The sequence below is a fragment of the Monodon monoceros genome, unplaced genomic scaffold, assembly GCF_005190385.1.
Source record: "Monodon monoceros isolate NGI ecotype Baffin Bay Population unplaced genomic scaffold, NGI_Narwhal_1 Super_Scaffold_15, whole genome shotgun sequence".
Classification (NCBI taxonomy): Eukaryota; Metazoa; Chordata; class Mammalia; order Artiodactyla; family Monodontidae; genus Monodon; species Monodon monoceros.
In genome coordinates, this window is record NW_021703771.1 from 80,034,354 (window position 1) to 80,058,483 (window position 24,130).

Below are 24,130 nucleotides of genomic sequence, written 5' to 3' on the forward strand. Positions count from 1 at the left end.
AGAGCTCTCCAGCTATCAGAAAAGACCAGCTTGCCCACTTGCCACCCCTTAAGCTCCAGGAGAGAAGCCCTTGAGGGAAGGATTTGATGCCCAAGGGTAGAATTCCAACCAGAACACAGCAAAGCGGTCAGGATCTTGGTCCCACGAGTGGATCAGCAAATCGCTGTACTGGCGAGGACCAGAGCTGAACTGCAACTTCTTCTGTTTTTTACAGTTTTATAGGTTCTAAAGCCACTAACTAAATATGGAGAATTCATTTGTGATACTATTTAGACTATGACGAAAACACACACTTTAAACTGGAATAATTTATTATTCTAACAAAAGTACAAAGTATGGAAAATTAGTGTATTTGAATCATTTCAGAGAGTAGAGAAAGTTTCACACTAGCAGATTTCGGCTTTTAGCACCTTTGAAAAGAAACATTCAAAGTTAAGACAAGTGGCAGGACAGGCTCCTGACTACCTTCGGTGATGACTCCTCTGACTTAGGGTGTGCAGGTCACAGAACAGTGTGGTTATTTGGTTTTTTTCTCTACATTTTGAGAGCGCCACAAAAACACACTTAAAGAGAGTGAGACAGGTGATCACTGACTAGATGGCTGGTGGTTAGAAGATGGAAGAGAAATGTTGGGACAAAAGGAGAAAGATCACAGGCTGGACAGGGCGGTCAAATGGACAGTCCAAAGGCGCTGACAATGCAGTACATGGTCTTGTTCTCCCATCGCACTGTGCAGCTCCCTGCGGGAGGAAGGAGGCGGGTTAGGACAGAAAACTGGGAAGAAAGGGGGCCTTCCGAGTTCTCATGATCGTGTACTTAACTCTTTGTGGCCAAAAAAGAAGGCTGGCCAGTCTCTCTTCTATCAAATGTTTTAAAAGGTGACTCTAATAGACATGCATTCAAAGACAGGAAACATCCAAGCACATATTTCATAAAACAACGCTTTGAATAATCTAGATCTCAGCAGGGTCCAGGCACTGCAGAGCCTTCAGGGAAATGCCCGTGACAAGCCTTCACGAACGGAATGAAAACCGTACGTACCATCAGTAGAGCTGTCCCAGAAGCAGGAACTTGCCGTGTGCAGTCCCGCTCCGTTCTTCTGCATGATTACACAGGTCACTTCGATAAAAACAGACTTTTATTAGAGAAATATACTTGGCAACACAAATTCCCTTTTGTCCACTTTCATTATATATATACAGATCACGTGGCTGATGTTCATGATAAAAATTCTAGGGGTAGAGTGCCAGGTCCTAGGACATCAACAGATCACCACAGGCTTGTTCTAAAAGCATCAGATCTGAAATGCTGGTACGTCCCTGCGTTCCCGCAGCCCCACAGGCCAGGTGGGTGGTTACGTGCACAAGCCGAGTGACCTGCTCCTACCAGGAACCTCCTCTGAGCTCAGGCCACGCTGCTCTCCTGACACAGACTCGCCTCTGATCAGTATTTAAAGAACCACCACCAATATAAACAAGAGGCAAAAATTCATTACCAATGTATTTAAACGGTTTCCCCAGCTTGGTGAGTTGGCTTAAGGTTTGCTCCACTACGTTTGTGGTCCACTGATTCACTTTGCTGTGCTGATAGGCGTTGCCACCGATGGCACTTTCTATGGCCTGGAAGACAGAGCACAGCTGGTCACTGTTAGCAGAACACACCAAACACCTTCCAGCCACTCCTGAGGTTAGCACAGTTAGTACTGCACCCTAAGAACTGCTGAAATACAATTTGCATAAAGTGTAAATAAGCTTATTTGTAAACACGAGGACTCCTTTGCAAATGTACCTTTAGTTCTAACAGTGTTGTATTTCATTTGAATGCTTTATATTCAGTTTTAAAAATATGTAATTATATGGGACTTCCCTGGTGGTCCAGTGGCTAACACTGTGCGTTTCCAATGCAGGGGGCCTGGGTTCGATCCCTGCTCGGGGAACTAGATCCCGCATGCCGCCAACTAAACAGTCCGCATGCCACAACGAAGATCCTGCATGCTGGAACTAAGACCCAGTGCAGGGCTTCCCTGGTGGCGCAGTGGTTGAGAGTCTGCCTGCCGTTGCAGGGGACGCGGGTTCGTGCCCCGGTCCGGGAAGATCCCACATGCCGCGGAGCGGCTGGGCCCGTGAGCCATGGCCGCTGAGCCTGCGCGTCTGGAGCCTGTGCTCCGCAACGGGAGAGGCCACAACAGTGAGAGGCCCAAGACCCAGTGCAGCCAAACAAATAAAAAAAAAAAAAAAGTAATTATATAGCATCTGATCTGTCAAGTTTTTTAAACATTTTGACTGAATTTAATGTTTGCTGTTGTGGTTACCGTCTGGAGATAAGGAACACGTTTTCTCCCTACTGAGGCTAGAAAATATCTTCCTTTGCCTATTTCTTTCTTAAAAGTACACCAGAGATAGAGGAATCTTTTGTCGGTTGTACAACTGACAATGTACAAACCTATCCAAATAATCATGTATTGATATTTACAAATACTTCCTTTACCCAGCATCTTCTGGGAATGTTACCACAAAAGTACATTTTTCAGAAAACTAAAGAACTCCTCTATCTATTCCAAAACTTAGTTTGTGATGAATTTTTTCTTTATTATGAAATTCCTTGTCTCCTTTTCTGTGCTGTATTCTGGGTGGGTTCACCCTGTGTGCTTCAGAGGGTATTCAGGAATACACACGGTCCCTGGCCCCAACTCTTGGTCCAGCTGGTAATAAGGATAGTCCCATTTTACGGTTCTCTGGGCCTTTTATGCTGGTGCCTGTGTGCCTGCTTCTAAGCAGCTTTCTTTTCTACTCCTTTTCTAACTTGTGCTGGAAACCAGAAAACTGAGTTTTTATGACACTTACGACCTAAAATAATAACATTCAGTGAGGGCTAAGTTCTGTCCTCAGACATGGAGAGAAAAAGTCCCTGAGTTGTATACAATGGTGACAGACTGGGGTCTACGGCCTGGGGCCTAGCCCAGAGACCTTGGTTTTGAGGAACAAAAGCGACCTACAGTCACGCCATATTCTAGCGCTGGAAATTCCTAGTCATCCTGGGACCTGAGCGGGCTGCTGCCCCCACAAACTGGCACAGCTCTTCCGCACCCTCTGCCGTGTCCTGCTCCCTCCCCAGCTCAGAGCTGAACCTGGGACCAGGGTGGTGATAGCTCTGGGTGTCCCCAAAGAAGTAGGGGCTGCACTCGAGCTAAACCTCTCACTCTGGCAAGTCTCTCCACACATGCTTCGGAATTCACTGTTTTTCAGGGAGGGAGGAAAACCCTCCGCTAATTTTGTACCCATCCAAATTTACTACTACCCAATCCTTAAAATAGCTGAGTACAGAATTAACCTTTTGCCTAGAGGCAAAAAAAAGCTGAAAGTAACACCACACTGTAACTTTATGCTTCCAGTCCTTTATGCTTCCAGGGAGACTGGGAAGGTCTACTTGCAATGGTACTTGCTGCCTGGGAACCAAGTCAAAGACAGTGAAGAAAACAAGCAAGGCCCAAGGAGGCTTCACGATGAGCCAGCTCCATGTCTGAGTTCTAGTGAAATTCACCCATCTTCCTGCTCCCTACCATGCTCCTAAGAAACACTTTTTTTTTTCAAAAAACTACAAGGACTTCCCTGGTGGCACAGTGGTTAAGAATTTGCCTGCCAATGCAGGGGACACGGGTTCGAGCCCCAGTCTGGGAAGATCCCACATGCCGTGGAGCAACAAAGCCCGTGCGCCACAACTACTGAGCCTGCGGCTCTAGAGCTGGCGAGCCACAACTACTGAAGCCTGCACGCCTAGAACCTGTGCTCCGCAACAAGAGAAGCCACCACAATGAGAAGCCCGTGCACTGCAACAAAGAGCAGCCCCCGCTCGCCGCAACTAGAGAAAGCCCGCACGCAGTAATGAAGACCCAACGCAGCCAAACATAAAAAAATTTTTTAAATGAGTAAATTTTTAAAAAAGAAAGAAAAACAATGACAAGCAAACCGTTATAGATCCTGAAAGCAAGTAGAAAATCATGCCTGATGTGGAATAATACATACAGCAGAACAAAATCATTTTGCTTTTTAATGGTGTTCACAAAAATAGGGTGTGGTTCTTTATCACTCTGCCATTAGTCAATAACTTGCATTAATGATAATTTGCATTGGAGTCAATTCCAAATCACATATATAACCTCAAATGGTATTGGCAAACTTAGATCATCTAATAACCGTCTTTTAGCCACTGGCTTCATTATGTGCTCAGTGTACCCAGGGAGGGAAGCTGACTAGGAAAACGTTTCTGGCCTCCTTCCTGCCCCAGGCTGCCCCATGCTCAGCACTAGTCCAGCCACACCCACCTCCCTCCAATCCCTCAAACACCACGCACACTCCTTACCACAGGGCCTTTGCACTTGTCCACTGCCTGGAATATCTGTCCCCCTCTTTTCACTGAGTTAACACTCCTCCCATTTTCTCAGATTCCAGCTCTGAACTCACTAGGTGGGTTAATCCCTCAAAGCACCACATACCATGGCAGTTACCACACAGGGAATGCACATTTACATTTTCCAATGTGATTATTACCATGAGTCTTTGATGCTAAAAGGTTATAGAATCAAGCCTTAGTAACATTCAGTAATAATGCTAGTATATAAAATGTCCTGTCTCATTTAAAATATATCATTTACATAATATGGGAGCATTCTTGTTTGTTTTGTTTGGTTTTGGTTTTGGTTTTTGCGGTACGCGAGCTTCTCACTGTTGCGGCCTCTCCCGTTGCGTAGCACAGGCTCCGGACGCGCAGGCTCAGCGGCCATGGCTCACAGGCCCAGCCGCTCCGCGGCATGCGGGATCTTCCCAGACCGGGGCACGAACCCGTGTCCCCTGCATCGGCAGGCGGACTCTCAACCACTGCGCCACCAGGGAAGCCCCAAGGGAGAGTTCTTATCCAGATATTCATTGAAGTAAAAACTGTTATTTGAAATGCCAAAACACACAGACTCAGTTGAAACAATTCCAAGACAGTATTTAAAACACATTATTTTCACTCATATAAGCCATTAATCAAACATTGAAAAAGGGAGCATTTCTCCTCTTACCTCTTTTACAATGTTGCTCACTTCATCAACAACAAAAGCAGTCTGTAAGGAAGAAAATTAGTTAAGTTTGATTGATTTAAACGATCCTTTTCCACTGCACTGATGAATGCAAATTTAGGTAATGAACATGATTTAGAAATGAAGACCTTAGAAATAATCTAACCAGGCTGTTCATTTTACTGAGGAAAACATTAAGTAGCTCTCTGAGGATCACAGAGCTAATGAGAGGCAGTCAGGAGACGTAGGACACATGTATACAATTTAAAGGTTTTTTGGTTTGTTTCTGTTTTAATCATGCCATGACCCAAAAGACCGACTTCACCTTAAACTAAAATTCAATCTCTCCATCCATTTCAGCTGGCCGCTAGGATGATTACTATAGAAGTTTAATGAGTTACTTGACTTTTATATAAATTAACTGACTCTTTCCCTGATGTAAACTTGTTAGGAGGCTTGAAACTTAAGACGTTTTGGTTTTGGGGGTTTGTTTTTAGCCACTATTTGTGGTAAGATACACCATGATTTTACTATTTTCTGTTGGTATTTTCTTTCTCAGTGCCGTCCTACTTCAGGACCGTACAGCTAGCTGCTGGCACAGCCATTCCCCGCCAGTGTGCCGAGGTGAGCTGGGAGGTGGGCTCTCAGCAGGAATCTAGTGCCAGGAGTTTATATAAATGGCTTTCTTTTTTCTTTCTTTTTACATATGGTACATCTGAATGGGTACAAGGTTCCCTCTGAATCCTGGGAACCTTATTTCCGGAGCTTTGCAGATGCTTTCCAGAGGGCAGCCCCAGGCCCTCAGTCCATGTGCATCCCGGTGCAATAAAGGCAGAGAGTTCAGCAGGGCGTTTTCCTCCCTGCCGGGCTGCTGACCACTGTGGCCCTGTGCTAGCAATGCCCCTTTCTTCCCAGGAGGATCAAGAGCTGACTGCCTGAAGCCCACCCGCTGTACCCAGAAGTCATACTGGGAGACAAAGCCAACTCACCCAGTTAATGAAAATCTGCAGTACCCTAGAGTAAATTATTTCTCGAAGTTTAAAGGATCTTTCCAAGAGACTTCAGTGATCCTAAACCATACAGGAAAGTCCCTGTATAACTTTCCATGTGGTTAAAACATGAAAAAGGGTGAGGGGCATTTCAATGGACTTTTCGTGGAAAGTACAGCAGTTGTACAGAATCCACTGGGCAGTTTCAGTTTCTACAGGAAAGTCGAACAAGGAACAGAGAGTAGAGTTATTCATACAAAGATCCAGGTATCTACATGAAGTTAGAGGATATGCAGAGGCTGTTAGGAGGAGTGGGGTGGATTAGTAAACGCCCAAAGCGGGCCTCCTAGAAAGAAGAGAGTCATGGTCTCAGCCTCCCAGGGCTTTATCTTGTGTAAAACACAGATCACTCTGTTGGGCCCTTTCATTTCTCAGATATGCAGCTGAGATCTGAAATAATGAAGTCACTTAGCCACCTCATTGGTGAGAGCCAGAATTAGAGTGCCGAGTATTAAAATGCCAGTATCAAGGACTTCCTGTATGCTGCCATTTCCTTTCTTAAGTTACTCAATATTCCTATAATACAAGCCATTTTGCAACATTAGATCAGCGCACAGTTTACAGGGGTCTTTCCTTGACTCCCTGCTCCTGACCTATGACTTCTCCTAATTATTCACTTGATTGCTGCCAGCATTCAGACACTGATGACGACACTGCCATAGACGGTTTGTGCTAGTTCGGAAATGAGATAAAAACTGAAACTCTTAAGGTCAGTCCTTAAGCCATATATATATATATGTATTTCCCTCAGAACATTCCTGCTTAGACTAAATTTCAAAAATGGTAAAAGAACCTGTTATTTTTGACAGGCTGCATAATAAATAGGACTCCATTTATTTGTATTTCAACAAGAATTATTTAGTGAGAAGAAAAATGGGCAGCTATTCTATAAGAGGAGCACCCATCAGCTTTATTCCCTGAATGCTCGTAAGCTTGAAGGAAGAAGGAAAGCCATGAAACGGCGCACGTCATTACAGCGAATGTCGTCTGCTTGGTAAATAACTGCATGCGCTCCCCTGCTTCTTCGCTGGGGCAGTAAGAGATGACTCTTCTCCCCCCACAGATAGAAGCTATCTTACTGTCGTCTGAAACTCAAATGAAATGGGAGTGACGGTGGCCTCGGTGGGCGCTGCGCGCAGCACCGAAGAACAGGTGTGGAAACGAAGACAGGCAGCTTCTCCTACTGGGCACGTCTGCTTTTTGCCCACAGCCAGAGGATCCAATCCTTGACTGAAAGGACTTGAGAGACGTGACTGTACATGCGGGTCACTCTGGAGTCTCGCGTGCATCAGCGACACACAAGGGGCGGCCTTCAGTCTTCCCCACCCGCGGGCGGGGGTCTGAATCACGGAATAAACAGAGCGAGTGGCGGCGCTCTCTCGGGGTCGGGGGCGTGGCGGGCCGGGGGCGCCGGGGAGGCGAGCGGCGCGGCGGGGGGTCTCCCGGGAGTGCCGCCGGCAGAAGGCGTCCCAGGGCTGTGGAGCCCCCTCCACGCCCCGCCCCCCGAGCCCCGCCCCGGGCAGGGCGACGACGCCCTGAGCCGGCCCGGCGGCGGGTCACCGCGAAGCGCTCGGCAGGGCGTCGGTGCCGTCAGCCTGCGCTGGGGACGGCCGCTGCCCACGTCTAGACGCGGCCCGGGTGCCCGCACAAGCCCCTGGCTGCCGCCGCCCACCCGCACCCGGAACTCCCGGCCTCCACCCGTCCCGTCGCCAACCCAGCGGTTACCTCCTCGGTAGCCTGGTAGTCTTCCATCTTCCCTTCGGCGCCTCGCCTCCGCCTCCCTGAGTAGATCGCACTGCGCAGGCGCACTCAGGCCCCGCCCCTCGCTCCTGGCCCCGCCCTCCTCTAGGGCCCCCGCCCACTCCCGCCCTGACCCAGTTGCCAGTACAGCTCCGACCAGCCCGGCGGCTGTTGGGGGTTCGCCTCTTCTCCTGTGCTGCCGAAGCCGACGGTTTCCGCGGGAACCCGCCAGGGAATCCCGGCAGCTCCCTACACCTCAGCAACGAAAACAAAACAAATGGACAAAGCCAGTTCGGGAGGGGAAGAGTCGTCCTGGCCCCTTTCTCCGGTTCGTACTGTGTGGGTTAATTTGAACGTTCAAGCGAGTTTGGACACCTAGTAACAAACTGTAAAGTGATTTATGAACATGATGGGCTGTCTGAGATATTGTTTGCAGTCCCCTTAAGGATCCAGGGTTAGGAAACTTTAGCTGTGAACGAAATCTTCCTTTGGGGAGGTAAGTTTTACATATAAATGAGATTTTTTTTTTTTTTCCTACAGTCACCATTAAAAAAAAAAATTGGGGGGTGGAAAACATTGTAAGATGCTGCACACTTTCTGGCTGCCTTAACCAGAATGACCTAGACATACACTTAACTTGTCTACAAAGGTCTTTGTAAAAATTAGTAACGGGGGCTTCCCTGGTGGCGCTAGTGGTTGAGAGTCCGCCTGTCGATGCAGGAGACACGGGTTCGTGCCCCGGTCCGGGAGGATCCCACATGCCACGGAGCGGCTGGGCCCGTGAGCCATGGCCGCTGAGCCTGCGCGTCCGGAGCCTGTGCCCCGCAACGGGAGAGGCCACAACAGTGAGAGGCCCACGTACCGCAAAAAAACAAACAAACAAAAAAAAAATTAGTAATGGCGCTGGGCACTGGTATGGCGCTCTCCAGGAAGGGCTGGGATATATGTACCTGCTTGCTTGCATGCGATCTGAGGCTAAAACCTTTGACTTTGGGGGCTACTTTTTCTGTTGTTTTTACCACACCCTCAAAGTCAATCTGTCACTTCTTACCTCTCTAAAGACCAATAGCTAAAACCCACTTCCCATCCTTCCAGGAAGGGCTGACCACAGGACCCTGAGACTTGGTAGAATTAAGCTGCAGAGCCCACATTCAGTTCATCTGCAACCCTTGTTTCTGTGCTATAGAATCTGAGTTCCATGCTGGCAGAATCCGTTTTATTCACTAATGTGTCCCCTGCCCCTTCCATTGTACCTGGCGCATGGTAGGTGCACAATTAAAACTTACTGAATGAATGATTTCCCTACACATTAGTTCTGCCTCATACCCAGTTGCAGAGAACTGGGAGTGGAGGAAGAGGCAATCGCCTGCCTCCTGGGAAAGGGGGAGGGGGAGAGGGTGAAAGACACAAGGCTGCCCTGCCCCGGACACCTGGCTTGAGCAAGGGGACCTGCTGGGTGGGAACCAGCTGCCCTCTCACACCTGGTTTCTGCTTCTCAGATTCTGAACTCTACCTTTTGAGCTTTGTTCCCTTCCTGTTATCTGGCTTCGATTCACCTGTTCCAGTGTTTCAGCCTCAAGCCTCAGTCTACATGGGATTCTAAGTCTGGCATTTCTTTGTTTTGTCTTCCTCACATTCCCAGCTTCACCTAAGATCCCAAGATCCCTTATCAGGTGTCCTTCTCCATCACTTGACCCCAGTTCCAGCCCCTCAGCAGCACCACACTCCTGAGCCAATCAGGGGCCTTTTCACCCTCTTCTAATTTTCTTCTGCTCTCCTAGGGTGGCCCCGGAGGCCCACTAGCTAAGTGTGTTAGAATTATGTGCAAAGCAAGAGGGAACAATTCTGAGTGAGGTTTTGGACATCTTTTCTAAATTGTTCCATAACCTTTTAAGAATTTCCTAATTCAAATGAGTGTCCTGAATGGCTGCTGGGATAGTGCATTAGTAATGCTTAGATCTTAAGTTACACTGTGACTGAAAATCACCAGCATGGGCATAAATCAACAGAAAACATGTAAATGTGAATTTTAAAAAATTTTACATGACTTTAGCTTATCTGCATTGGGTACCACTCTCCAATTTTAACTATCAAAGAACACTCATTAAATGATCATAATACATGCCATAGTTATATTGAGTCTGCCCCAGAAATGGATAAGTTGGTCTGTTTATCTTCAGAACTATTTGTTCACTTATTCAACACACATGACAGTGACACTCACTTTGCTGCAGCCTCTGAGCTGTAGTGGAAGCTACAGAGTTGACTAGGACACGGCCTTGATGGAAAAACTTATTTCTGTCAATGGGAGGATTTGAACTCTCTAGGCTCAGTGATGTTGTAGTGCTTGGAAAAATGCAGTGCAGGGGTTGTCTTCTGCCCGATTGATGTGCACTCTGCAGGGCTAAGGAATTTAAAATCACTATGGCATTTGGCCGTTGACTAGCTGCCATTCCAGCACCCCGACTCTGCGAAGAACGAATGTCCATGAGAAGTCCTGGAGTATAAACACGCTGACCCAGAGCTGCTCATGAATCTCCCGTATTTAGCCATATTTTAGGATAACGTTTAGGTTTCTGTGCAGCGAGTAAGTGGAGTGGATCTTGCATTTGCTTTTCAGTTTGGGGCTTAGCCATAAGTTGGCAGATGTTGTGTGCTTTCTTTCTTCGAGTCGAGTCTCTTAAATACACTCCTTAGAAATAAGGATTGCTGTTGTCAATGCCTTATTTAGCGAGTGTGGGCCAAATAACCATAGCCCTGTCACCTCAACAAGTGATATCCACGGCCACAGTTGGGTCTCCCAGTGCTGTCTATGCTCTGCAGCCGTTTGCCATCCAAATCCAGTCCTGGGGATGTTCGCGTTTTCCTTCCTCTCCCTGTGCCTAGGAGTGTTACTGAGATGTACCGTGGAGTCGGGCTGAGTCACTAATGACGAGGAGGAGGAAGATGCCGATGGTGATGATGGCGATTGCAAAACACTCAAGTGTGAGGAATGTAACGTTGTAATGGGGAGGCTGACACAGATGTAAAGTGAGAATCCTGTGCTGAGAAGTACATGCTAACGAGATTGGCTAAGAAGTGCCTATATTTAGGTCTGCTGTCAGCTGGGAAGCACGGGCACAGTGGGACTGAAATACCTCTGTACCAACTGGGAATGGCTGTTGCTCTGAACCCTTAGGCTCCCTCTTCCTTCAGTCCTGCCCACCCCTGCCCTTTCCCTGGGACCTCATCCCAAGATCCAACAACTAAAGGATAATTCGGGGCATAGCAGGGCCACCAGCGGGCATTTCTTCTGACCAATCATTTCATACTGTGGTAGTTATTAAATAGTTTATCAGTTCTGTGTATATGAAAAAAACACACACACTACATCAGTCAGCATAGGCTAGGTTAGCTGAAGAAACCAATGACCCTAGACTCTTGGTGGTTGACAACAACAAATGTGTATTTGTCACTCATGCTACATGACCATCAAGGGTCTGCTGTGGCTCTGCCCGGTGTGTTCTCCACGCATCGGCTGGGACCAGGCTGATGGAGCAGGCTTACTCCAAAGTCAGTGAGGGAGAGGGAAGGGGGAGGGGACAGTGGCCCCAGTGCTGGCTGGAAGGTGCCGCTCATAAGTGCACACACTTCTTCGTCCAGAGCAAGTCTCTCGGCTGACCTGGGTTTATAGGGCAGGCACACTTATGGGGGAAGAATGCTACAAGCTGCCACACACAGCATTCTGAAGGCTTCCCTTGGTGATTTATTGATACCATGTTCACGCTGTCTTTGCCTGACTCCCGCCCATTCATCAACCTGACCACTCTCCCCTTCCACTGCTACTCTGGTCTAATCCCCAGGCCAGCCCTGTGTCACCTCACTTCAGTTTCAGATGTGATCTATTTCTACCCATTCAGTTTCAACACCCAGGTACCTTCTATCTTTGCCAGCTCTCCCCTGCTGTCCACTGTAGCCTGAGGCCTTAGGTCAGTGGTCTCCAAACTTCTGTAATCGTGCCCATGTAGCATGAATAATTTTTGAGTGGGTAACTCAAAAGTATGTTTATTTCAACTGTGATATGTTAAACTACAAATCCATTTATTTAATATTAATAAAGTTTAAGTTTTATCTTTTTGAAAATAAATATAAAAAGAAGTTCTAATGTTTTCTTAGTATATCCTACTGTTATGGGCTGAATCGTGTCTCTCCCCAGATTCATATGTTGAAGCCTTAACCCCAAGTGCTTCGAATGTGACCTTCTATATTTGGAAATAGGTGTATTTAGAGACCTATTTAGGGTCTTAAAATAGGTAATTAGGTTAAAATGGGGTCCTTAGGGTGGACCTAATCCAATACGACTGATGTCCTTATAAGAAGGGAATAGGACACAGAAAGGCACAGAGAAATCAAGTGAAGACATAGAGATAAGATAGCCATCAACAGGCCAAGGAGCAAGGCCTCCGGAGAAAACCAATCCTGGAAATACCTTGATCTTGAACTTCTAGACTCCAGAATTGTGAGAAAATAAATTTCCATTGTTTAAGCCACACAGTCTGTGGTATTTGTTGCAGCAGCCTTGGCAAAGTAATACACCTACTTTGGAAATAATTAGTCTAGGATACCCTCGTTCTAAAAACATTTTCTTCCAAATACTCCTAAATGGATCCACTTACTATCTTATGCTGCAAAATAGTAGCATGACTGCTAAGGAAACAGCGCTTGTGACGCATGAAGGATCTTCTTAGGCCATGGGTCCTAGACCACGATCACAGTGACAGTGCCTGACGTAGTAGGTGCACAATAAATACAGTAGCACTGCTCCTAAGGAAACAGCGCTTGTTACTTATTAAGGATCTTCTTAGGCCATGGGTCCTAGACCACGATCACAGTGACAGTGCCTGACGTAGTAGGTGCACAATAAATATAGTAGCACTACTCCTAAGGAAACAGCGCTTGTTACTTATTAAGGATCTTCTTAGGCCATGGGTCCTAGACCACGATCACAGTGACAGTGCCTGACGTAGTAGGTGCACAATAAATATTTGTGAATGTGTTGAATGAACTGTAATCTAAGAGAGAAGCCTGTGACCCTCCCCAGGAAGCAAGCTCAGAGGGGCCAAGTGGTTTGCTCAAGGTGACTCAGGCCTGTCTCACCCCAAAGCCGGCCCTCTTTTTTGTTTTTTTTTTTTGCGATACGCGGGCCTCTCGCTGTTGTGGCCTACTCCCGTTGCAGAGCACAGGCTGTGGACGCGCAGGCTCAGCGGCCATGGCTCACGGGCCCAGCCGCTCTGTGGCATGTGGGACCTTCCCAGACCGGGGCACGAACCCGTGTCCCCTGCATCGTCAGGCGGACTCCCAACCACTGCGCCACCAGGGAAGCCCTTAAAAGCCAGCCCTCTTAATTCACTCTTCCCTCCTGTCATGTTAATCCTCCTGCTCCACCCCTGCTCCTCACCTGGTGGAATTTCCCCATCTCAGGTGGGCATCCTTAGGCCACAGAAGAATGAGATCTCAGAACCGAAGAGCCGAAGGGATGATCAAAGTGAATCTCACAGCTGAGGAAGCCGAGGCCCAGGAGTATTTGGAGAGATCTAGTGATTCCCAAGGCCACACAGCATACCTTAATCTTGGTCATCAACTGACTCGCCTGAATCATATAGTCTCTCAATTAGAGTTTATACTAGTTCACCCTCGAGAGTGAGTCTGAGATCCTCAAAAGAGACCGTTAAGGGGGAAAAAAAGACAAGTCCACAGAGAGGGAGAAGATATCTGTGATATAAATATCTGACAAAGGACTCATATCCTGAATATATAAAGAACTTCTACAAATCAATAACAGAAAGATAACCCAATAGCAAAACAGGCAAAAGACATGAACAGGTCCTACATCAAAGCAGATATCCAAATGATCAATAAACATGTAAAAAGATGCCAAATTGCTCAGCTACTCTATACATCAGGGAAATGAAAATTGAAACCATAATGTGATACCACTATACACCCACCAGAATGGATAAAATAAGAAAGGCAGACAATACCAAGTGTTTGGGAGGATGTGGAGCCCCCAGAACTTGTTGCCAGTAGAGGATATAAATTAGTTCGACAGCTTTGGAAGACTGTGTGGCAACATTTGCTAAGGTTGGACGTACACCTAACCTGTGACTAGCAATTCCACTCCCGGACACATAACCAGCAGACACGTATGCAAATATTCACCCAAGCGTTTGTAGCAACACTATTCATAACAGCCCCAAATTATAAATAGCACAAATGTCCATCAACAGTACCATAAACAAATGTTTTAATCTGTTCATACAATGAAATACAGCACCGCGATGAGAATGAACAAACTATAACTACATGTAATAGTATGAATCTCATAAACACGCTGAACAACGGAAGCCAGGCCAAAAAATTGTTAATATCGTATGATTCCATTTACACAAAGTGCAAAATCGGGAGGACTAATGAATGATGTTAAAGGTCAGGCTAGTCGTTACCTTTGGGGGGGAAAGGTGTAACTGGAAGGCCTATGAGGGGCTCCCGAGATGCTGTTTAAGTTTTGTTTCTTCATGGGGTGCGTTCACTTTGGGAGAATTTATCAAGCTGTGCTTATGATTTCTATCATATTCCGTATGTACGCTATACTTCAGTGAAATTTACCCCCCAAAAGTCCGTGCCAGTCTTGTTATAAATCAACTCTTGAGTTAACAGCTGTCTTTGAGATGTCATTACATTAGTCATTTACACTTGAGGTCAATGGAGAAACCCCTTGCAAACGTGGGAACGTTTGACTAATTGAAGCCTCTAGTCTCTTTGGGGGTTTCTTTGGTCTGGGTGAAACATTGCAGTAGCATCAGTGTGGTCTTTCCTCCACCAAAAAACATACACTGTTGGCGTACAAGAGCGCCTGGGTGTGGTTTCAGGTGGCTTTGCCCCGGGGTCCTTGGCGAATGGGGGTTAGTAGCCACAGAGGCACTCAGGGCCCGCCTGCCTGACAGGAAGGAAAGAGAAATACGTCAATTGTTCTAGCATGAAGAAAAATTGACTTCCTTCTCCAGAACGAGCTCCCCTGGTCTCCTCTCTTGAAGCTGAGGCAAAGGTAGGCTGAGCACCTGAGTCCAGCCCTTCGGGCAGCTTGTTTTAAGGGTGGGGTGGATAGAGATTACAGTTTATATAACTTCTCTTAAACTAATGGCTTTGAAAATGTAGGAAATAAAAGGAATGATATATCAGACAAAGGATAACTTGTAATTTTATTGAATAGCATACATTTTAAATGTAGGATAAGAATGATTTGAATGGAAAGGAGGAATACTTTAGAGTTAGTTAAAAAACTAAACAAAGAACACTACCTGAAAGCTATATGGTGTGAATTTTTTCTGTGGGGGTAGAGAGTGTTGTTTGATTTCCTTTTTGGTTTGTAAATTCTTATACATACAGTTTATTATTGTTTGGCTCTGAATCAACTTCACAGATTCCAATTTTTTGATCCCCCATAATCTTTAGTTTGGAGGTGGAACATAAATGTAATTTTAAAATTAAGAAAATTAAGTTAGCCGGGGTCTAATTTAAATGTCTTGCAATTCAGCCTCCTTAACCCCCAAACAGAATTTCCTGACAAGAGGAGAGATTATGAGAAGAAAATGCATGTTAGATATTAAGTATCTACTGAGACGTTAGAATTGGTATAGAAAAAGATTATTTAGCCAAGATAGTAGAAGATTCTATGTTCTTAACTTTCCTGTCTAAACAAAGCATAAGACTTTGGAGTTAAACAGACCCAGATTAGAGTGTGACTTTAGGTAAATTACTTAATTGCTGCAAGCCTCGCTCTCCTCGTCTGTAAAATGGATATCCTTTCATCATAAGGTTGCAACGAGGACTGAGATTGTGTGTGTAGAGAACTTGTCAAACTCTCTGGTCCAGAGTAAGTGCCAAATGTCAATAAACAGTAGCGGTTGGTACAAAAAAAGTGTAGCAATAATTATGAGTAGTACCTCCTGTATGTAACAATATGATAATATTAATTCTCATCTTTTTACCTTTCCATGAGAAAAGGTCAAGTTTAAGCCTGAAATATCATGGATTTCTATTTCAGTGTTTAACTTTGATTCTAAAAAGGCATTTGGGGGTTATTTTTGGTGGCAAGATGTCTGTGTGAATGAGAAAGGATAGACTCCACAGTGAATGCAGGAACCTTCCAGAAGGGGCACCCTTTCCGCCTTCTCCTGTCTCTTGTAGGTGTCAAGTTTTCTAGGCTTAAACCCACGGACACACAACGTCATATATTAAGGACAGAGTTTTGAGGGACCTGAAGCTTTTATGATGTCTGGAGACTTTAAGAAAACAAATACAAGATCAGGAATTGCAAATGAAGGGACGAGAAGCCCAAGGTCACCGGCTTCCTGGAAAACCCACCTCTGGTTCAGTGACCAGAGAGACGAAGAATTTGCAAAGGCTTGTCTCTCTTTCCACGTCACAGTTCCTGAGGGACACACAGGCGAGTTGTCTCACCTTTGCAAAAAGGAGCCCATCAAGCCTGTGAGTACGAGGCCAGCTTGAGCTGGAACCACAGACACAAGAGCCGCCTTGCATTCCGGTCCTTCCTTAGGAGGACGGACTGGTGGTCCTTGCGGCTGTTCCAGGCGTCCGTAAGGAAAGTCCATGTGCAAAAAAGAGATGACATTTTCAGGTGAAGCTGCAAGGTCTGCGTAGTCCCTCAACTTTTCCCCTGCATTCGAGGCAGAAAGTATTGTGGCTGCCTTCGGAAAAAGCTGCAGCTTCTCAAGGAAACAGCTGTGGTGAAACACAGCAGCGGAGGGTGCGGTCTCTGAAGCGACGGGGGCTGTGAGCTTCGCTCGGCTGTGACTTTCAGCCTTGGGCACGGTCTCTAGTTTGCCTTGAAAGTCTGGGTGGCGATGACAGTCGTGTTCACACGCAGGCATGTCAGGCATGTCGCCTGATCTGCCGCATTTCCCTCCATCACAGGCAGGGGGTGGTGCTTTCGTTCCTTTGATGTGATGACCAGCTGCTCAGAGGTGATAGATATTTAGATGAAAGGACGTGGGGACGGCCTGCAGATAAAGAGCGTTTCCTTTCCTGTCCTCCTTTTCTCTTCTCGCCCTCAGTTTCACGTTTCTTGTACTTTTCCCCCTCATCAGATCTAAAAAGCCGAAGTCAATCTTGGCTGTTAGGCTGAGGAAAGCAAGCAAGCGTGGTTTCAAAACTCACACGTGTTTAGCGACTTCCCTGGAGGTCCAGTGGTTAAGACTCCGCGTTTCCACTTCAGGGGACGCGGGTTCGATCCCTGGTCGGGGAACTGAGATCCCACAAGCCGCTCGGCCAAAAAAATTTTAAAAACAGACACGTTTGGATGTTCCTTTCCCCTGGCAAAAGGGGTCCCACACGTTTCTCCCCTGGGACTCTTTCCGTGCCCCCTCCCCTGCCCCCCATCCATTTCTGCTCTCTCCATATGCAGTGAATCACGCCTTCCTCTGAGCGGCCTCCTCTGTAGATCCTTATGTGTTTATACTCATCCTACCATGTCGTAACTTATTCGTTCGCATGTCCATTTTCTGGCTGGAGTGCGAGCTTTTTGAACGCAGAGACTGGCTCCTACTTATTTTATATCCTCAATCCGTGGCACATGCCTGGCACACACAAGGACCAATGAAATCAGCGCTGTGGATCAATGCACTAAGCACCAAACCGCGTTGGTCTGGATGCAAAGTTCCACTGGGACACAGCACGACCGGCTACTGGCAAGACGGAAATACGCGGACTGAAACACTGTGCTGGGTTTAGGAGGGGTCCCTGCTGTCTCAGTCCCTATCGGTCCCAGAGAAATGGCTTGAGTCCTGCTTTGGGGCCTTCCTGAAGGGGCAGAGGGGGAGCAGAGAGGACGAGTTCTGAGTGCTGCTTGCTTTGTTCCAGCTGTTGCTCTAGGGCTGTACCCAGATGATTCCAGAATTGGGGTTTGATCCCATGTTGTCTGACACCCAAACCTATGCTGAGATGGGATGGTTTGCTGTGAAGTGCTTCTCCAGGTGGCTCTGGGAGACTTTTTCCTTCAAAGTGGTGCTTTGGTGTAGGTTTTATTTATTTTTTAATTGTTAGATAAAATTAGACTGGTAGATGGGATACTGTAAAACAAAGGGCAGCCACCGTTTCAAATGTACAAAAATGCAATTGAGAAAGGAGGTTGGGGGCTAGACTCGGCTCCATGTGGGTGAGGACAGAGCCTGATTCCAGTTCTTGGGACAAAAACACAATTTAAGAATTTGTTGGGTGCGTGAGAGAGTGACTAAATATTATCATAGAAAAACCGGATCTGGGAGATTTCATTATTCAAGCTATGAGATTGTAAATTTCTGCATGAGATCATTAAACTAAAATACCTTTTAGTGTGCTTCTCAGATTTGAAATGACTCAGATTTCCCGATGCTTTCCAGATGTCTGAAGCCTGGAGCTTTCTGAGATGAGTGTTGTTTGCTCACCTGACTGTCCTTCCTTCCTGCTCTACTCGAATTCGTGCTTCCTGCTTTGGCAAGTAAACCCGCATGTTACAATATTCACTGGGTTTCTCAACCCCAGCGAAACATTAAGGACCTATTTGCTGGGTGATGAGGGGTCACTAAAAACCAATGGGACCACTAGAAGGACACTTGAATCAGACAGAAAGAAGTCCGAGTCATGATAGAGAAATACACAAAGGAAAACGGGGTCATAATGAAGAAGCAATTTACTGTGCTTGTAAATAAGGAGAAAGTTCCTGAATTAGTTAGCAATTAATCTGGACCTTGAAAGATTAATAATAATAATGACGTTGATGGTACTATTACTACTACCACAGTTAACATTTGTCAACGGCTTATTATATGCTCACCACTGTGATCTAAGTACTTTACGGGTAACAGCACATTTAATCCTCAGAGCATCTCTAGGAAGTGGGTGTTGTCATTCTCTCTACTTTATGGGCAAGGAAATTAAATCCCAAGGGGCTTAGGTAACTTGCCCAGCATCTCAGCAGTCAGTAAGGGGCAGAGCAGAGCTACTCACTCGCCCAGTGAGGCTCCAAATCCTGCTTTGTGGACTGTTCCCCTCACTGCCTCCGAGGAAATTAGATTTTGGTAGGGAGAGGCAAGAGCAGGAGTGAATGCATGGAAAAAGAAAAGTGCATGATGTGTTCAGGGAGCAGTCTCAGATGTGTCTAATTTGGGAGCATTGCAGCATTCTGTGGGAATTAAGGATGGAGGAGTAGGGAGGAGGCCAGATCAGCGAGGGTGAGAAAGGCCGTTTCGTAGTTTAGAACTCACGTGTAGGCGGTGGAGACCCTGAGCTCCTTTCCTGGGGGAGGAGTGACATATTCCCACCTCATCCTTGCTCAGTGGACTGTCCCTCACCCTAGAGATGTTCCTCTCCTTCCTCAGACCAGCTCCTTCTCCCGGGCTCAGCCATGAAGATTTTCCTGTCCTCTCCGGTCACCAGTCTCCTTCTTACTCACCATCCATTCAGTGCTGTCACTCCTGTTCCCACTGGTCGGCTGCAGGCTAATGGACACAGCCAGTTCTGGACCCCATCAGTTGCTCCTGTTACCCACTTTGTGTTACAGATGCCATGCTCACACCTCGCTCCCTCATCCCAGCATAAGGCAAGGAACACGCCAACTGATTTTAATAGATCTCATAGAATTCTTTTACAATCTCCATTTTTTGACTCAAAAACATCAGAGAGATCAAAGCATCCAACAGAGAAGTCTATTTGTTTTATCCATGTTTTGAAGAATATGAAAAAGAATCCAGGGTGGCTTCTAGTTTCCTGCTAGCGTCGGTGACCAGAAATGGAATCTGTAAAGATGGACCTTAGCTTGCTAAGGCCGCCAGGTGGATGGACTTCTCTGTTACTTTCTTGGTATTTACCATGGGTGCATGCTGCTGGCTAATTAGCTCCATCTGCCACCCTAGAAACCTCTCTTGACTAGGAAAAAGTTCACTAAAAATAAATAAATAGTTTTAAAAAAATAAGTAAATCATTGCCATAAGTCTGGGGCACCTTGTCTTGGATAAATAGACTATAGGCGAAGATTAGTTTTAGTGAATTGGGTTTGAGTGATTTGACAGGTGGATTACAGAGTAAAATCTCCAATTTGGCTGCTGATGTAAAACTTAGAGGAATTCAAATGCCAGCCTACCAGGGATAAAGTGCAGAAAGAACTCCAGATTCTGTTCAAGAGGATTGAAAAGATGCCGTTGAAATAACTTGGATGATTGCTGTTGAAAGAGAAACTCTGAGCTCTCAGAACCTGGAAATCAGACCTGGAATTGCATAAGCAAATTTACAATCAAACTAAAACCCCAACACAGCTTAAAACAATAAAAACAACTGACCAGTCCTCTAATTTCCCCACCCCATTCTCCTAAAACCCAAAAATATGTTGAAAAATGAACAAGAGAATGATATACACAGTTTAATTTGTAAGTGACCTGAGAAATCATTGGATTCTCTAGTTCAGTGGTTCTTAAACCCCAAGGACCCAATGCTCACCCTTTATAGGAAATATTTTGTAGTTCACCTTTTGCTATCTGGAATTGGAATTCATGTATAATATAATTTACCTACACCAATAACAACAACAACAATAGTGCATCATTACTGTTATAAAAGGAGAAATAAAGGGGCAGTAAATTATAAGAATATAATATGTACTCATATATGTAAACTACATTAGAAGACACAGTGAAGTTGTCAAATGTTCGCATACATAGAATCACATTGACTAGAACATCTACAAATGCAGACCATTACCAGTATTAAGGCATTAGTGATTCAAATGCTACAAGCCATGCTGCCCTTGGCGATGCAACTCTCTGAAATGATAAACAATTTTTGTTAAAGTTCTAAATGAAACCAAGTACAGTCTTTCTTCAATTTACACAATAGTTGCATTCTGGAAAACTCAGAGTATGTGAAAACCCTGCAAAATATACTTTGTGTTTCTATGAGTTAAATTCTATTATCAGAAAATTATACTTTTTTCCTAGTTGAATTATCTGGTAAGATAGCCAACATTTGTATGGGAATGCAAGGTAACTCTTTGTCACTGTGACAACCAAAAGCACCCCACAAATATCTAGAGGGAAGCATGGTACTGCCCCTACTGAAAAAGCCTGAACAAATCCAAATAAGATGAAGCACCTGTGGCTCAAACGTGTGAAATGTCTAAGCCACCAAGCCAGTTGGGACACTAGGAGGACCCTGGTAACCAAAGAGAAAACATCCTCCTAAGTTTCTGTTAAAACTTGAAATGAATGATCCTGGGGTGATGCTCTATGCGGTACTGATTGCATCAGTTCAAAAAGTCACCCTTGTGTAGAGAGGATCTGGACACAGGTCCTCCAAGTTAAAGGAAAAAAGTACATTTCGAAACAATAATAGGGACTTCCCTGGTGGCGCAGTGGTTAAGAATCCGCCTGCCAATGCAGGGGACACGGGTTTGATCCCTGGTCTGGGAAGATCCCACATGCTGCGGAGCAACTATGCCCGTGCGCCACAACTACTGAGCCTGCGCTCTAGAGCCCACGAGCCACAACTACTGAACCCACGTGCCGCAACTACTGAAGCCCGCGCGCCTAGAGCCGGCGCTCTGCAACAAGAGAAGCCTGTGCAATGAGAAGCCCGCGCACGGCCCCCAAGATTAACCCCTGCTCACCGCAGCTAGAGAAAGCCTGCACGCAGCAACAAAGACCCAACACAGCCAAAAATTAATTAATTAATTAAAATTTAAAAACCTAAAAAAAAAAAAAGGAGTTATTCATGGTAGTTATCAAACACGTGCTTGGATGACTGAAGGTTTATAGAAACCAGAGTCAAAATCTCTCAAAGTCGAGAATAAAAACTCAGAGAGAGAAACACGGCACACCCAGACCTAGGAGAAAACACCCTCCTAGGCTTTCTGTTAAATCTTGAAATGAATGATCCTGGGGTGATGCTTCGTCTAAGCTTTATCCCTGTATCAACTTGGAACACCAGAAAGCACCATGTTTTGCTGTGTATTTGAAAGGCTTTCAATGAACTATAATCTGGTGCTCTATCCTTAGTTAATCTGAAATCAATATAATGATGATACGTGAAGCACAGTTTTGCATCTTCTGCCAAACCACTGCTCAGATAATTGATTGCCTTTTTGGTCCATGCCCTTTACACCTCAAGAATGCCCTTGTTTTCTTTCGATTTATCAGAACTATGTACACCACTTTGATTTGGGGTTTTGTTTCGTTCTGTTTTGTTTTGCCTTGGTTGCTAGGAAGGTCAGAGATACAGCTAATGCTCAAGTACAGTGACTGTTCCACTGCAGGTTCCTGGTAGAAATTGTCGGCCCCTTTTCGCTCTGGTTGCTGTTTCTCTGACTTTAATCGTCCTCTCTGTGCTTTTATTGTGAGCTACATCATCTTCTTGTGAAAAGTAGGATAGAGTATAAATTACCAGTCATTAAGTCCTGTATCCTAAGCACCTGAACAGTGCCTGGCACGTGGGTGCTTTATCAACATTTAATGAATGGATGATGGCTGGATGCTGGAAACGAACTCAATTTCACTTTTCTGTAAATAGCAGTGGATGGCCACTAGGGGGAGGAAGAGCGCCCACTCCTCCCTGCAGACGGCTCTCTGAAGCCACAGGCATGCGTTTGGTAGAGAAGAGTAGTGTTTTTAAGTAACCGAATCCTGCATTTCTGGAATGGGTAGGGCCTTTCCCCCTGAAGGAGTGAACACTGAGTACTGCAGGAGCACTCTCTTCCAGCCCAGGGCTGCGCTGCTTCTGCTGGACAGCAGAGTCCAAAGGCCACATGGAGAGAAAGCTCAGTGCACAGATCACATGTTTTGAAACAACTGCAAAAATCTTCATTTAAAACACTTGAGAATCAGACAAACAGGATAGTACTTGGCCTAGTAGTATGGTTAATAGGTTAAAATAAGAAAAAAGCAGGAAGAACCGAGGGCGTGTTTAGAAGAAATAGGCTCATGACGTTGGTGACACGGTGGCTAGTTTGCACTTTACCACTTAGCACTTGATTACACGCTGTTTCCCAGCACTCTCCTCTTTTTTTGTGTGGTACGCGGGCCTCTCACCGTTGTGGCCTCTCCCGTTGCGGAGCACAGGCACTGGATGCGCAGGCTCAGTGGCCATGGCTCACGGGCCCAGCCGCCCCATGGCATGTGGGATCTTCCCGGACCGGGGCACGAACCCGTGTCCCCTGCATCGGCAGGCGGACTCTCAACCACTGCGCCACCAGGGAAGCCCCAGCACTTTCCTCTTTCCCAGAGACTCAGAGCCTTGGGGAGCTCCGTCTATTCATCTGGAAACGCGGGCCCAAGGAGGGATGTGGCTTTGACTCTGGTGGGGCTGGAGCCCCAAGTCCTTGTCCCTGTCTGTCCCTGTCATTTTCCCACCGTCTACATAGGACACCTTTTGGGAGCAGGCACTTGGGACTGCTTGGCTGGAGACCAGAGGCCAGGAGCGTCTCCTGGCAGCCCTGGGCTTTCCTACTTCTCATGCAACCTCTGCAATTTGGGTGGGCCACATATTTTAACTTTATCCTACAATAGAGAAACTGACAGATAGAGAATCCCTTAAGCCAGGGGTCCTTAGCCTGTAGGTCCATGACCTTGGACATGAAAAAATTTTACATCATTGTTTTCATTAACCCGTAACTAAAATTTAGCATTTCCTGCAATTATGAGTATAGGCACTGAACCACAGTAGAACTAGCAGGACTGGTGACTGCCACAAATAGAAATCACAGATATTTTTATGCCACATTGTATGTTGCAGATATCTGAAAACATTGTTTACAATCATCACTACTCTGAAATTAGTTGTTAGATCACTGCTAGATTTCATGCATCAATGGACTCATCTATTGCTATGTTATAATCTTTAAAAATTTCAGTATCATCGATTTCCTTTGTAATAATGTATTTTATTTTATGCACTTAAATACAGAAGCTTCACCAGATGACCAAAGATTAAGAATCTGTGCTTAAAGAAATGATTCCTTAGGGTTCTATTAACTTCTCTTTCATTGATTTGCTATGAATCATAAATTAATATAATGTGCATTTCTGTTGCAGCCGAACAAAGGGAGTTTAGCTTCTAAAGAATTGAAAGGAAGTCTTATTACTAAGGAATTCATGTAGATTTGATAACAAAATGGCATTCTAGAAAGTGCATCAATTAGAGCTGCATTTTCTGCTTTTCACTGACATGCCTCTATCCAGTGCTTTATCAATTCAATGCCATC

The 24,130-nt window shown here is 45.7% G+C and overlaps 2 protein-coding genes across 6 annotated transcripts in view; one reads left to right on the top strand and one right to left on the bottom strand.

Moving 5' to 3' along the window:
* Positions 1 to 293: 293 nt before the first annotated feature.
* Positions 294 to 7,903, bottom strand: DYNLT1 (dynein light chain Tctex-type 1). 2 transcript variants are annotated; one of them, XM_029223308.1, is made up of 5 exons: positions 7,834 to 7,903; positions 5,063 to 5,104; positions 1,496 to 1,619; positions 1,042 to 1,119; positions 294 to 740 (listed from the first exon to the last, which is right to left on the bottom strand). In XM_029223308.1, exons 1-5 carry the CDS (start codon positions 7,858 to 7,860, stop codon positions 670 to 672), a joined length of 342 nt encoding a protein of 113 aa, XP_029079141.1. In that variant the 5' UTR covers positions 7,861 to 7,903; the 3' UTR covers positions 294 to 669. The 2 variants fall into 2 exon arrangements, with proteins under 2 accessions (XP_029079141.1, XP_029079142.1); XM_029223309.1 differs by lacking the exon at positions 294 to 740 and having other exon boundaries at positions 1,044 to 1,099; positions 7,834 to 7,891.
* Positions 7,904 to 14,868: 6,965 nt separating this feature from the next.
* The window catches only part of SYTL3 (synaptotagmin like 3), an 86,563-nt gene continuing 77,301 nt past the window's right edge, over positions 14,869 to 24,130 (top strand). For 3 of the 4 annotated variants that reach the window (XM_029223954.1, XM_029223958.1, XM_029223957.1), the window contains exon 1: positions 14,869 to 14,932. The gene's annotated coding sequence lies outside the window, so the exon portion shown is untranslated. Of the gene's footprint in view, positions 14,933 to 16,074; positions 16,375 to 24,130 lie in introns of all 4 variants that reach the window. The other variant, XM_029223955.1, reaches the window with a different exon arrangement.